This window comes from Berghia stephanieae, chromosome 7 (genome assembly GCF_034508935.2).
Source record: "Berghia stephanieae isolate SIO BIC M18660-M18661 chromosome 7, UCSD_Bste_1.3, whole genome shotgun sequence".
Classification (NCBI taxonomy): domain Eukaryota; kingdom Metazoa; phylum Mollusca; class Gastropoda; order Nudibranchia; family Aeolidiidae; genus Berghia; species Berghia stephanieae.
In genome coordinates, this window is record NC_088366.1 from 56,586,440 (window position 1) to 56,602,110 (window position 15,671).

Here is a 15,671-nt window from a genome sequence, read left to right on the forward strand (position 1 = left end):
TAACTAAGCAGGCTTGTCAAATAAGATGAAATTGCATATTTGGATAAGGGCTTTTGTCTAAAATGGACAAATATGAGACAAGTTATAGTAATAAGGAAAAAAAAAATGTCCATTGAAGTTGTTTATTTCTCTCGTATTTTGACACAAAGGATGAGAAATGATGCATGTTGAGTGTTTGACGATAAACTGCATTCTCGTTTTGCATATCATTTGATATATACTTAATTACGCATAATATTCTTTTGTTGAGTGTTTTACGATAAACTGCAGTCTTGTTTTGCATATCATTTGATATATACTTAATTACGCATAATATTCTTTTGTTGAGTGTTTTACGATAAACTGCATTCTCGTTTTGCATATCATTTGATATATACTTAATTACGCATAATATTCTTTTGCCCTGTTTGTAACACAGAACAAAATTTGTATTCAATTGTACCTATTTCAGTGGGCAAGGGAAGTTGCTAAAAAGACTGTGCCTAAGAAAGTGAAGGCGCCTCTCCACTCTTGTGAGCATTACTACCTAGTCACAAAACCACAGGAAGGAATTGACAGAATGATGCCTGGTAAGCCAAATATCCCATGTCATTTTTAAAAATTTCTCTTTGACGAATATGGTTGTGCGGCTATGTGGTCTTGTAGTATGACACTCGCTTTCGGATCGGAAGGTCCTGGGTTCGAGCCTCGCTCGGCGCATAGTCCTTGGAAAAGGCTCTTTACTCACATTCTCTCATCGTACTCAGGTGTAAAATGAGTACCTGGCTGTCAACAGCGTTGTCTCTGTCCGAAAAATTGTAATATCGCCTAACAGACGCTCATGTCTCGTCCTACATGTTAAGTGTTGCTGTTGGCCAGGGACCCCTTGTAAAGCGCTTTGAGCACGTTTAGTGGATATTGCACTATATAAAAGCTCATTTTTTATTTTTTATTTTTTTATGGGTCAGATATTGAGTAAGTGGAATAATTGAATTTGAACTTTGATCTGGTTAAATTCAATGCTTTCGAATTGTCTTTCTTTAAACTTTTTAAGTTTACCAGCATTATATGATTAAACATTTTTCAAACATTTAAAAAAAATTATTACTGCAACTCCTTCCCCGAGGAAACCAAAAATCATTCTTTTCTACAATGAAAATGAAACTTTTTTTTCTTGCTCGCTTCATTCTCCAGTGGTTAGAGACTATGACGGACTAGTGTATCTCCGAGAGTGGAGTGGGGGGATCTTAGCAGGTGGGTTTGAGACCAATGCTAAGCCATGCTTTCACAAGGGCATTCCTGACAAATTCGAATTCCAACTCTTGCCAGAGGACTGGGACCACTTCCGTGAGTTTTTTTTTTCCTCTGTACTTTAAAAAAAAAAAAAGTTACCTGGCTTATTATTATTAATTATCATGTAATGACCAAACGAAAATTTCGGAAAAAAGATCAAGAACAAAATTTGGTGATAGATCGTTTGCTTGTTTCGGCCCCAAGATTTGGAATGAACTACCACGTGGTCTGAGGGACTGTAAGTCTTTACCTACCTTTAAAAAGAATCTCAAGACACATTTTTACTGTATTTGTTTTTATTGACTCTATGAATCCTTGATTTGGCTATGAATTGTTATTATTATTATTATTTTATTTTTTTATTTATTTATTTTTTTCTTTCACTTAAAATTGATAATTTATATTGTAAAGTGCCCAGAGCGTGTGTTTTACTCAAGAATGAGCGCTGTATAAATGTGTATTATTGTTATTTTTATTTTTATTTTGTTATCTTTTCCAGCTGTATAGATACCATGGTGAGATCCAACTTTCTTGTAAACATATGAGCATATAATGGCAACATGGCATAATTAAGCAAACATTTGTTTATAATTAAAAGTAATAGACAAACATTGATATACCAGTTTTAAAAAGATAATAATAAGATATCAAACACGGAATTTTTCAGGTTTAAACCTTTTTGAGTCAACTACAAAAACAATAATAACATAAATACAAATACGTTACTTTAAAACCAGGTAGACGACAGAGAAATAATTAGTATGTCCATTCAGTAAGTCTTGAATGTAAACAAAAAGAAGCATTTGCTTGGTTACTAAGCAGCTGAAGAAGGGTTTTGAGCCCAAAATGTTCCGTGTTTGGTATTTTGTTCTTTTTTTTTTTTTGAAACTGTTATGTTCATTTTTGTTCATTACTTTTAATAGTCCACAGTTTCTAGCAGCTTAGTATCACTTAATCATTTAAATGATAACGTGAAGTTGAATGTAAGCTTCAATTTAATTACAAAAACAGATCAAATGAACGTTTCGGGTTTCCCCTTTATCAACAAAACAGGATGATTGAAACACCACAGATGAATGAGATGATGTGGTAGTGGCGTAATTAAGATTCATTCATCTTAACTACGCCACTACCACATCATCTCATTCAACTTCACGTTATTATTTATTTCTTCGAGCTTCGAGCAGCAACATTTACACTTAATCATTTATTAAAGTAACGTTATTTTCATAATATCAATTTCATGTTTAGCATTGTTTATTATATAACTCAAGAGCAATTTGGTATCATTTGCTATTTGTGAAATTCCATTGAACTTGTGTACTTTCCAGATATTCTCTTGGATGGCATTATTAATCGTATACCCATGATTGAAGCAGCAGAAGTACGACAGTTGACCAATGGCCCGGAGAGTTTTACACCTGATTCAAAATGGCTGGTCGGTCAAAGTCAGAAGGTAAGACTTTTTACACGTTTTTAAATGATAAAATGAAAAGTGTAATTTAACAAGTGTCCTTGTTAGTTTTATATCCATCACAACTTCCATCAAATTCCGGTGAGGTTAAATTGTTTGAAGGATACCCCCCCCCCCTCCAGTCACTACTAATGCAACCACCACCACCACCACCACATCATCATCATCGTGATCACCACTGCTACTACTACAACCACAATCACCATCACCGCCACATCATCATCACCACTATAGTAACAACCGTCACCACCAAAACATCATCACTACCACTACGTCTACAACCACCACCATCACACCACCATCACTACCACTACAATCACCACCACCACCACATTATCTTCATTACCACTACTACTATAGCCACCACCATCACCACATCATCATCACTACCTCTCCTACTACAACCACCACCACATCATCATCATCACTACTGTTAGTACTTCAACTACAGTCATCATCACTACTACTGCAACAATCATTACCACTACTACTACAACCACATCACCATCCCTACCACCACTACTACAACCCCGACATCACCATCCCTACCACCACGAATACAACAACCACCACATCACCGTCCCCACCACTACTGCAACAATCACCACATCACCATCCCTACCACCACTATTACAACAACTACCACATCACCATCCATGCCACCAAAACTACAACCACCATTACATCATCATCTCTACCACCACCATCACATCACCATCCCTGCAACGACTATTACAACCACCACAACGCCACCCCTACCACCACCAATACTACTCCAATCAGTGTTGCAAGCGCCGTAAAAACCCTTCAAACAAATTTAGCTCAAATCTCTCTCTCTCTCTCTCTCTCTCTCTCTCTCTCTCTCTCTCTCTCTCTCTCTCTCTCTCTCTCTCTCTCTCTCTCTCTCTCTCTCTCTCTCTCTCTCTCTCTCTTCTCCTCTCCTCCCCTACTCCTCCCATCACTCCTTTTCACACCATCACATATCTATTGGTCACTGTATTTTCATTTCACTTTCCTCTCTTCATATAGCTATCCTCTCTCCTCTAAAAATTTTTTTCTCTTCTCTCCTCTCTCTCTCTCTCTCTCTCTCTCTCTCTCTCTCTCTCTTTCTCTCTCTACCTCTCTCTCTCCCTCTTCACACACACACATATACACACGCACACACACACACACATCAATAAATTGGGTCACTGGATTAATTTTCATGTTCACTTTCCTGTACTTGCAAATAAAAGCTAATCACAAATACTTTGGCCTCAAACTTTAGCCTTGTTAGTTTTTCAAGTTACATGTTGCTCTACTTATCACTAGATGAACTTTAGCACTCTCTCTCTCTCTCAACACACCCTCTCCACTCACTACTCCATTCTCACTCTCACACACTCTACATCTCTCACAAACACACACACACACACCATCACCACACACACAAAACACGCACCACTACACTACAACCACCACCACCACCACATCATCACTACCACTATTACTTCAACCATCACCACCACATTTTCATCTACCATACTACTACAACCACCACCACCACATCATCACTACCACTACTACTTCAACCACCACCACCACATCATTATCATGACCATTACTACGACAGCCACCACCACTACATCATCAACTACCACTACTACTACAACCACCACACCACATCATATCATTACCATACTAACACACCACCACTACATATCATCACTACTACTACAACCACCACCACTACATCATCACTACTACTACAACCACCCCACTACTCACAACTACAACCACCACCACCACCACCCACATCATCATCACTACACACACTACTACTACAACAACACAGCCATTATCACATCGTCATCATCACTACTACATACTACTACTACTACTATACTACTACTACTACTACTACTACTACTCTCTCTCATCTCTGCTGCTACTCTCTCTCTACTCTCTGCTCTGCTCTACTCTACTGCTCTCTCTTCTGCTAGCTCTACTACTACTACTACTACTACTACTACTACTACTACTACTACTATACTACTACTACTACTACAACCCCCAACACAACATCATCCTCACGACCACCATTACTACAATCACTACCATTAGGATTTGGAGCTTTACTTCATTTGAAATAAGGAAACTTTGGGGCTGTATTTGTCAATGTGTTTTTATATCATAATATAGTTCTAATCAGTTATCTATTTAGATCTATACAATATTTAAACACAATGACAAATGCCATTCCAATTCCTTTTTTTTTTTGCGGGCGGAAATTCCTCTTTCGGCATTGAAATTCCTCTGAGTGGTGCCTGAAATTCCTGTGAGTCAAATTGAAAATTGACGTCTCTGCAAATTTTACTATTCTCGTCAAATTTTCAATGCCCGTATCTAAGGAGTTATCTTTGCCCATTGATTTGACTGTGCCTGAAAACGGTGCCTCACATCAAAGTTGATTTTCTCAAAACTTGGTTTTTACACTCTCCCTATTTCAAACGGTCATATCTCGGCAATGAATAATCCGAATTTTATCAATTTGGTATCAAATTTTAAAGCATAAAATAAGCTATGGTTGGGTACCAAAAAAGCCAAATTGAAAAATCCGACTTAATACCGTTTTGAGGCGGAGGGTCACATTTGATATTTTCATGCTTGAATCTTTATATTTAGTAGCGTTGCACAGTTGGTACATTGTAGAATTGTTTTCTTTTATCTTCAGATAAAAAACTATTTCATGGCCGCTGGTATGAACTCCAAAGGTATTGCAGGTGCTGGTGGTATTGGCAAATATTTGTCAGAATGGATTGTAGATGGTTATTCCAGCTTGAATATGTGGAACTTTGATGTTCGTAGATTTGTAAGGCTACACAACAATAAAAAATTTCTCAGGGATCGGGTACCGGAGGCCTTGGGTAAGTTACTTTAACAATTTAAATTTTATTTGAATTATCATCTATGTGCCAACTTAATGAGTTAACATTGTGCTATTCCATTGAGACATGTTTTGCTTCCTATAGATATAATAATAATAATATATCTTTATTGTCCTAAAAAAAGTGGCAATTTGTCATTTGGTTACACATTTATAACAATACAATATTGACATAGACACACTCACACAAGATGCACAATAGTAACATAGTAGTCATCTCCTATATATGCCTTTATTTTACTTTGTAGCATCAATTGTTGAGTGTCAGAATTTTGAGAATAGCAAGCAAAGCAAAAAATAGATTTTTTATTTTGCTCTTTGGCTTAGAGATGCACACTCTGCCTGCCTCTCTCACAATTTTGTGAATGCGTTTCCTACTATAAACAGTTAGAAATATTGTCCAGATTTGTATTTCATAAATAAATAAATAAATAAATAAATAAATAAATAAATAAATAAATAAATAAATGAGCAGTAAGAAGGACTACTAGGCTATCTCATGATTTTTCAAAACTAAGACATATGTTCACTTTCTCTCACTATTTAAATAATGATGTTGATGATGATGTTGTTGATGCCGGTTTTTTTGTTGTTTTTTTTTTAACGATAACTACTATGTTACTAGTGTGCATCTTGTCTGAGTGTGTCTATGTCAATATTGTATTGTTATAAATGTGTAACCAAATGACAAATTGCCACTTTTTTGGGGACAATAAAGATATATTATTATTATTATTATTATTATTATTATTATTATTATTATTATTATTATTATTAAAATAAAATCTAAGCAAAGTTTCGTTCAGAACACAATGTCATTGTTTCATATTAACTCTTATAATCTTACAAAATAAATGATTCTCTTGAGGGGTTATGTGGTCGTGTGGTATGAGTCTTGCCTTTAGGGTTGGAAGGTCCAGAGTTTCGAGTCCCACTCTGAACAGTGCATAGTTGAGTCCTTTGAAAAGGCTCTTTACTCACATTAACTCAATGTACTCAGGTGTAAAATGAATACCTGGTCATTAGCAGCATTGTCTCTGTCCGAAAAAAAAAAAAGTAATATCGCCTAACAGACGTCATGTTTTGTCCTACATGTTAAATGTTGCTGTTTGGCCGTAGAGTGAATGTTTTAACTCACTCAACCCTAACACCAACTATATCCGTAATTTACCCGGGTTACTTTTACCCCATGCCTATTTATTACATTTTTCTGAGACAAATTATAAGCGTAGTATCAAAGCTAAGGTTTTTAGTCTTTACATGTTAATGATAGTTGAATAAATTTATCTATGTACATGCTCATTTTTAATACATTTTTTTGCCAATTTTGAAAAGTAACTGAAATCTCTAGGATTGAGTGAGTTAAGTGTTACCATTGTCTACTGTGAAATTTGTATCAATCCTTTTTATTTTCCTTTTTCTTTGTTTCTAGCTGATCACTATGCATTGAAATTCCCCAAGCAGGAATATGAGACTGGCCGCAAGTTGAGATGTTCTCCTCTCCACACACGCCAGGAAGTAGCAGGAGCTGTGTTTGGGGAAACCATGGCTTATGAAAGAGCCATGTACTTTAGAAATCCAGAAGGTCTTGTCCTATTTTTTTTTTCTTTTCAATTAGACTAATTATCATTACCATTATCTCCATCATTGTTATTGATATACAATACTCTCACTGAGAATACTGATATGCTGAGAGCTTTTCTAGATTTAACATGAAGTACTACCATTTTAACTGTTTCCGTCATTCCTGAGAAAGGGTGTTGAGCCCGAAATGTTCCGGGTTTTTATTTTTAGTTTTTAGTTATTTTTTTTTTACAATGTTATATTAATTTTTTGTAGGAGGCGGTATAAATCTCAGGTGCAGTGAATTTTATTTTTTTTTGTCCTCACTATCCGCCCAGCAGTGATTGAGGAACTTGGTGTGTTAGTAGTGTGATAAATAATAACGTGAAGTTGAATGTAAGCTTCAATTTAATTACGAAAACAGATCAAATGAATGTTTCGGGTTTCCCCTTTATCAACAAAACAGGATGAATGAAACACCACAGATGAATGAAATAATGTGGTAGTGGCGTAGTTAAGATGAATCTTAACAACGCCACTACCACATCATCTAGGAGTGCATTAGTTTGGAATAAAATATGCTACTTTGTTATATTTTATCAACAAGCTATTTTTGAATTCACTCTCTAGCTATCACTATTTAATAATAGAGTTCATTTTGATTTGTTCACAGATGACATTGACTTTGATTCCAACAACATGTGGTCGTATTCCAAGCCCAGCTGGATGAGATGTGTGCAGGAAGAATACTGGGCCGCCAAGGAACGTATCTGTATCATGGACATGTCGTCTTTCACAAAATTAGAAGTCTGGGTAGGTAAAACTGAACTAAACAAAGTGACAAAAATTTTGATTTTTAAAGCTGTTTGCCAAGAAGCACTTTAGAGATCGCATTGAGAAATACTCTTCAACAGTCGTAACGTCACTTCCTTCCTAATGACGCGTGGTAACTTAGTAACACTGGCTCTAAACTATCAGAACAATGGCGGACGCCCTTATGAAATATTTCTCCGGCGAGCATAAAAGCGTATCCAGAGGAAAAAAACCCCCCCATTAATTTGATCATGTTTTGACTTTTACACATTCTGATCACAAGGCATATGAAAAGTTCTAGTCAGCATGAAGAATAAAAAGTAATGGATTTTCTTTGTTTAGAACCAAGATGGCCGCCATTGCCGGGCGGCGTGACATCAGACTACTGAATCCTATTAGGTCAGGGAGCAGGCACTGGTGTAAGGTAAGATATGAAAATTTTTGTATGAAACAGTGCCACACAGAAGAACAAGAAAGGAAAATACAAAAAAAGAAAAATCCCAAACAATCAGTTGTCCTCGACTTACTTACTTACTTACTTATCCGAACCAGCGACCACCTGAGCTCTAGCCCTTCGGTCTTGTGCCATGACGTAGAAGTTAGACGTCTTTTGTAGTTGTTCCGGGTGACCATACAAGTGTGTTACTGATTCTTGGATTTGGTGGGAGGAATGTGCATCTCAGGTCTTCAAGAGGTTGACATTCAAGCAAGTGGTGTGTTACTGTTTCATTGGGGTGTTGACATAGGGGGCAGGAAGGGGATGTATCCTCCTCGACTAGGGAAGATTGATTTTTTTTCGGATGTATTTTTTTTTTACTTGTATTTTTGTATCTTGCTCTTAGTGGCACTGTTTCACACTCAATTTTTCATGTCTTAAGGATTTGAGATACAAAAAAAAATAACAAAAGAAAAAAGTTTGAGCTTTTATATAGCGCAATATCCACTTTATGTGCTCAAAACTCTTTACAAGGGGTCCCAACAACCAACAGCAATATTTAACATGTAGAACGAGACATGACGCCTGTTAGTCGATATTGCAATTTTTTTTTTCCGACAGAGACAGCGCTATTAATGGCCAGGTACTCATTTTACACCTGAGTGAGAGAATGTGAGTAAAGAGCCTTTTCCAAGGACTCAACTATGCGCCGAGTGAGGCTCAAACTCAGGACCTTCCGATCCGAAAGCAAGTGTCATACCACTAGACCACATAGCCGCAGATACAGGGCATGGCAAAAATTATCCGATATATTTGTGTGTTTGAGAGATAATATGCGTTGGTGTCAAATACTCACCAGTTTTGTGACGTCTTCTATTTAGAAAAGGGAAGCAGAATTAAGGATGAGCAATTTGGTTTATGTCTTACATCAATTTATTTATTTCGAGAATAAATATTTTTAATTCAACAAAATGGCTGGTGTTAATGGTAATATTTTGTCAAAAGGATTGCTGCCGTGTTATTGAAGAACACAGTATGTGCTAATTGGTTAATATTGCATATACTGTGTTTCCAAAAACAACGGCAGATTGCATGTCAGATTATCATGCTACAGCCTGTGTAAAATTATAAAAATATGAAAGAATGCTATGCTTTAAAAGTTAGTACTTATATTATTAAAGCAAAATGACCTTAATTTACAAAAAAATATTTTTCTCCAGTCCAGAGGTAACCAAGCTACAGAATTTCTGCAATATCTGTGCTCCAACAACATTGACAATGAAATTGGCACCATCGTTCACACTGGCATGCAAAATGAACATGGTGGGTTCGAAAATGACTGCACTGTGGCCAAGATTGATGACAACCAGTGAGGCTTGTGTTTCTATGGTCGTGTTTTAGGATTAGTGATTGTTTTACTTAAGACATCAAAAGTAAAAAATAGATTTGTGGACAAAGAGATGACTCTATGTGCCACCCCTTATAAAAAGATTTAAGATATTTGATCTGTATACATAATTTCCATTAGTTTTGTATTTTTTGATGATTATGATGATGATAATAATAATAATATAATAATAATATAAAATAATAATAATAATAATAATAATAATAATAATAATAATAATAATGATAATAATAATCATAAGCATATCTCTATTGCGCCGTTTGTTTGTGTTTGTCTTGTTTTGTTTTGTTTTTCTATTATTAGTTTTTTTTTTTTCTTGAAGGGTGGGGGTGGGGGGGGGGGGGTCTTAGTTGGTTGTTTTTTGACTATTTTTTAATTATTTTGTCTTTTGCTTCTTTTTTTTTTTCTCCTCGGAACCAAATCTCTCCATTCAAATAGGTATCTAAAAGTCTTTTGAAACTTATATTTCCCATACACAATTTGATCTTGTTTATCCTATCTAGTTACTACATCATATGCCCAGCAACTCAGCAAACGAGGAGTGTTGGGTGGCTCAAGTCTCACCAACCTAAAGATGGTTCTGTTCACATTACAGATGTGACATCGATGTTCTCAGGTAAGTTAACGTTAACCCTTTATAGATTATGTTATGTCTGTTTTTACTTGACCTTGACATCATTGCTTACTGTTTTCATCAAGAGAGCTGTTACTGTGATGTGAATATCAAGCTGCTAGAGGTCTGGACTGTTTCTGAATCTGAGTGTTGCTAGAAGTCTTTAAATGTTTTAATTATTGAATTAAACATTGTTTTTATATATCACACACAAGAATTTATGCATTAAAGTGTATTTTGTTGAAGTTGGATTTTCAAAGAAAAAATAAAGAATAAAAATAGGTTTCTTCATCCTCATGGCAAATTTTTCTTTAGGCTAGGCTCTCTCTTTAGAGAAGGTAACCCAGGTGTCAGCCACAGTCCAGCACTTTAAAAAAGAAAACAGCAATTGGGGCAGAGTTGCTCGCTCAATGAGAAATATGAGATACTGAAAGGGAGGCTTGGACCCCAAGTCATCTGGTTATATGTGCAATGCCTTAACCACTCAAGCATCTTACCAGGAGACCAAAAAAACAAAAAAAACAAATTATTGAGCTTTTATATAACGCAATATCCACTAAAATGTGCTCAAAACGCTTTACAAGGGGTCCTGGTCAACAGCAACATTTAACATGTAGGACGGGACATGACGCCTGTCAGGCAATATTACAATTTTTTGGACAAAGACAACGCTGTTAACAGCCAGGTACTTATTTTACATCTGAGTACGGTGAGAGAATGTGAGTAAAGAGCCTTTTCCAAGGACTCAACTATGCGCCAAGCGAGGCTTGAACCCAGGACCTTCCGATCCGAAAGCGAGTGTCATACCACTAGACCACAATAGCCGCACACCAACAAGTTAATTCTTTTATATTTTTTTTTTCAAGTTAAGAAAATGATATAAACCTTATGTATATAATGGCAATAAGTGGTCATGTTTGAACTTTTTTTCTATTTTTCGTCATAAAAGGTATTGCCCTTATCGGTCCTCATGCCCAGCAGTTGTTGGCTGATGTAGGAGAGATAAGCACTTTGAAGAAACACTTCAAGCCAATGACTTGTGCCACCATTGACGTGGGCTATGCCAGCAACGTCAGGGCTATGAGACTGACACACACTGGAGAGGATGGGTTCATACTCTACATTCCATCAGAAGTTTGTATCCAGTTGTAGACGTGATAATACAAAGCTTATTTTATGTGACTTAATGGCGCTTTTTAAAATTTTAATTGTCAGGGATTTACAGTACAGTCCAAGTCGGTTTATTGGGACGGCATGGTTCTCGACACATCATCCCAATTAAGCGGAGGCCATGATATTGAGCAATTTTTCAGATTTACCATAGTCCACTCAGCATTTATTCAGCCGTGTGACTGGCAATGCAACTTCTAATGAAAGATAGTATTTTTTTATTTTTTGTTTTGTTTTATTTGTTTCATTTCTTCTTTGCTTTTTCTTTTTGAAATACATACAATAATTAATCCACCACAAACTTTACTATAAAGGAAAAAACAAAATACAAGAAACTTTAGTGGATTTCAATATGAAATGAAACTGGACATTGCTATTGCCACTCAATTTTTTTTTTCTTTTTTTCTTTAACTTTATTGTATGTAGTGTATATCAAGAAGTTAATTTTTCCTTTCTTTTTTTTTTCTTTTCTTTATCTTCTGAAATTGAACTTTGATTTCTTTTCCAGCATGCCCTCCATGTTTATGGCGATGGTATTGAGCAATTTTTCAGATTTACCATAGTCCACTCTGCATTTATTCAGCCTTGTGGCTGGCAATGCAACTTCTAATGAAAGATCGTTTTTGCTTTTTTTTTTTTGTTTGTTTCGTTTCTTCTTCCCTTTTTCTTTTTCTTTTCATGTTTTAAAGCCATAGTAATCAGGGAGACTTGTTTGACATCTATTTTGGGTTACTTCAGCAGCCACTTGACTGATAATCTGATCCACAAACTTTGTCAGAGGGGTCAGAGTTTTTTTCTTTGACATACAATAAAGGGGGAAAAAACATGAAACTTTAGTGGATTTTATTTTGAAACAAAACTGGACATTGCTATTGCCACTCAATTTTTTTTTCCTTTATTTATTTTTGTACTATATTGTATGTAGTATATATCAAGAAGTTAATTTTTCCTTTCTTTTTTCTTTTTTTCTTTTCTTTATCTTCTGAAATGGAACTTTGATTTCTTTTCCAGTACGCCCTCCATGTTTATGACACATTGGTTGAGGCAGGCAAGGACTATGGAATTCGTAATGCAGGCTACTATGCACTTCGCCATCTACGCATTGAGAACTTCTTCGCTTTCTGGGGTCTTGATCTCAATGATGACGTCACACCCCTTCAATGTGGAAGAGGTTTTAGGACTAAATTGGATGTAAGTTATAGGGAAGGTTGATCTAGGGAAGACGCAATCCAATCTTATGTGGAAGGTGCAAATCTTAGTAAATTAGTGAGTATTTGTAAGGCTCAAACTCTAAGCATAACAGTATATTAATATCAAGAAATCAGCCTTTTAAAATTTTTAAAATTTGTATTCATTTCGAATATGTGATTTAAAGTGTTTTTTGGGTTTTTTTTATTTTTTTAAATCAGATTTCTAAATATTAGTAAGTTTGGAGGAGGAGAAGTCATTCCAAAGCATTAACTCACTCAATCCTAGAGATTTTGGTTACTTTTCAAAATAGGAAAAAAATGTATTAAAATGAACAAATTATAGTAATTTTACTTCAACTACCATTAGCTTTGATACTACTAATTTGTCTCATAAAAACTTATTATATAGGCATGGGGTAAAAGTAACCCGGGTAAAATACGGATTTAGTCGGTGTTAGGGTTGAGTGAGTTAATATTACAATGCCTTGCATATTGAAAATAGCACCATGTAAATCATAACCCTCAAAGCTATAGATTAGGGAACAGGCACTTGTGTAAGATAAAAATCTTTAAAAATGTTTGTAAAACCTCGCCAGAAAAGCAGAAAGAATAATACAACCAAAAGTATTCATCACAAAAATTTAACCTGCCTTAGTTAAAGGATGTTTGCTTGTTTTTTTTTTCTTATATTTTTCTTTCTGCTTAGTCTGCCTTTGTTTCATAAACACAATTTTAGATCTATATCATAACCTTGGAGAGCCGCCTTATCCTATTAGTTCCTTTGTGCGGCTATGTGGTTTGTGGTATGACACTCGCTTTCGGATCGGAAGGTCCTGGGTTCAAGCCTCGCTTGGCGCATAGTTGAGTCCTTGGAAAAGGCACTTTACTTACATTCTCTCACCGTACTCAGGTGTAAAATGAGTACCTGGCCGTTAACAGCGTTGTCTGTGTCGAAAAAAAAATGTAATATCGCCTAACAGGCCCCATGTCCCGTTCTACATGTTGCGTGTTGCTGTTGGTCAGGGACCCTTTGTAAAGCGCTTTGAGCATGTTTAGTGGATATTACGCTATATAAAAGCTCAAGTTTCAAGTTTATAATAGCAGATAAGCTCATCTGAGTTTGTTTAAAATTCAGTCTTGAAATTTGCACGTTTTATTTTTTTATTTTTTTATTTTTTAAAAATTTATTTATTTATTAGAAAAAAATTTTTTTAAATCTTTTTTTATTTTTACGATAACTACTATGCTACTAGTGTGCATCTTGTGTGAGTGTGCCTATGTCAATATTGTATTGTTATAAATGAATGTATAACCAAATGACAAATTGCCACTTTTTTAGGGACAATAAAGATATATTATTATTATTATAAAGATAACCAAAACTGTCTTTACAGGACCCTGGTGATTTCATTGGCAAGGCAGCTTTACTGAAGCAAAGGGAGGAAGGAGTTCCCACCAGATTCACACAGTTCTTGTTGGAGGATTTCGATTACAATAAGGACATTTGGCCATGGGGTGGAGAGCCCATCTTTCGGGATGGACAGTATGTGGGAACCACGACCACAACTGGTTATGGGTGAGTTTTAACCAAAAGATTACCGAGGTCACGACAGCAACTCTGTTCTGGGTTAAGCATTCCCTTAGAGGAGAAGGAAACCATGATGTTTATGGAACTGAAATTTATCCCAGTTTCTATTTTTGAATTGGACAGTTACTATTTCACTCTTTTCTTTGGTTTATTGCAAATTATTTTCCACCAGATCTGATTTAGACCCAGCTACCCAAACACTGATGTATAGAAGAGGGGACGGAAAAATTCAGACTGAAGGCAGATTTGAAATAAGTTTCATTTTGTGTATGAGAGTATTTCTCAACGGATCTATTGAGTGGGCCCACATTTCGAGGTTGAAAAGAACAGTTAAAAGATGGAATTCAAAGGAACAGATTGAAAACAAAATTAAAAACAGCAGACATTTCGAGCTCACATTCATCTTCAGGGAGAAAGGAAAAGTGAAGAAAATCTGAAAATAATACGAAGCCAAGGAAATAGATGATGATAGGTCACTTTTTGGTGATTCTGTGAAAGTTTTTTTTTTACATTGTTGTCGGTTGAGCCTGTTCTGTGCCTCATCTTGTTGCGAATGAAAGTGATGCTGATGGTGGTCAGTGACTAGAAGGGTGATAAAAATTGCAAATCCTAGCATCTTGTCCTTTGGTTAGGGGAATTACATAGACGATCATGACCCCCGTTGACTTTGGTATGAATGTTTACCTGCATATAGACAGGTATTGTAAGAGTACTGATACAAAAGAGTTTCTGCAAAGCAGCTTGAACTAAATGAAATGGAAATTTGTTTTCATATAACTTGCAGGAGGGGAAATTAATTGTTGTGAAGTGCATTAATCATGGTGAAATCCACAAAATTAATGCTCATACTTATTTCTTTCTTTTTAAATTTTCTTTTTCTTTCAGATTCAGTCTAGACAAGATGGTTTGTCTGGGCTTTGTTGGCGAAAAGGATGAAAATGGCAATCCTGTGTTGCACCGCAACATCAATGACTGGGTGTTAAACAAAAAGGCCAAGTATGAGATTTCTATAGCTGGAGTCCGATACCCTGCGACGCCAGGCATCTATACTCCTAAAGTCAACATGAAGAACGTTGAACCTTTGTTCATTCCTGCTCCGCATGTTTAGGTTGTGAAAAGTAGCTTCAAATTTCTTTACTGCCTAACATTTCACTATTCACAGATAAATTTCTGTTTTTAAAGTATTTTTTTATTGCTTTGTTTTGAATTTTAAAGTGT

The 15,671-nt window shown here is 35.8% G+C and overlaps 1 protein-coding gene across 5 annotated transcripts in view; it reads left to right on the top strand.

Moving 5' to 3' along the window:
- The window catches only part of LOC144977541 (pyruvate dehydrogenase phosphatase regulatory subunit, mitochondrial-like), a 59,460-nt gene that overhangs the window by 41,508 nt on the left and 2,281 nt on the right, over positions 1–15,671 (top strand). For all 5 annotated transcript variants that reach the window (XM_078922865.1, XM_078922868.1, XM_078922866.1 and 2 more), the window contains exons 8-19: positions 452–569; positions 1,174–1,326; positions 2,604–2,728; positions 5,460–5,652; positions 7,105–7,257; positions 7,909–8,048; positions 9,705–9,853; positions 10,396–10,508; positions 11,455–11,639; positions 12,687–12,866; positions 14,260–14,441; positions 15,339–15,671. The exon at positions 15,339–15,671 is cut by the window's right edge. In XM_078922865.1, the coding sequence (XP_078778991.1) occupies positions 452–569; positions 1,174–1,326; positions 2,604–2,728; positions 5,460–5,652; positions 7,105–7,257; positions 7,909–8,048; positions 9,705–9,853; positions 10,396–10,508; positions 11,455–11,639; positions 12,687–12,866; positions 14,260–14,441; positions 15,339–15,561 (1,914 nt within the window). In that variant the 3' untranslated portion in view covers positions 15,562–15,671. The remainder of the gene's footprint in view (positions 1–451; positions 570–1,173; positions 1,327–2,603; positions 2,729–5,459; positions 5,653–7,104; positions 7,258–7,908; positions 8,049–9,704; positions 9,854–10,395; positions 10,509–11,454; positions 11,640–12,686; positions 12,867–14,259; positions 14,442–15,338) is intronic.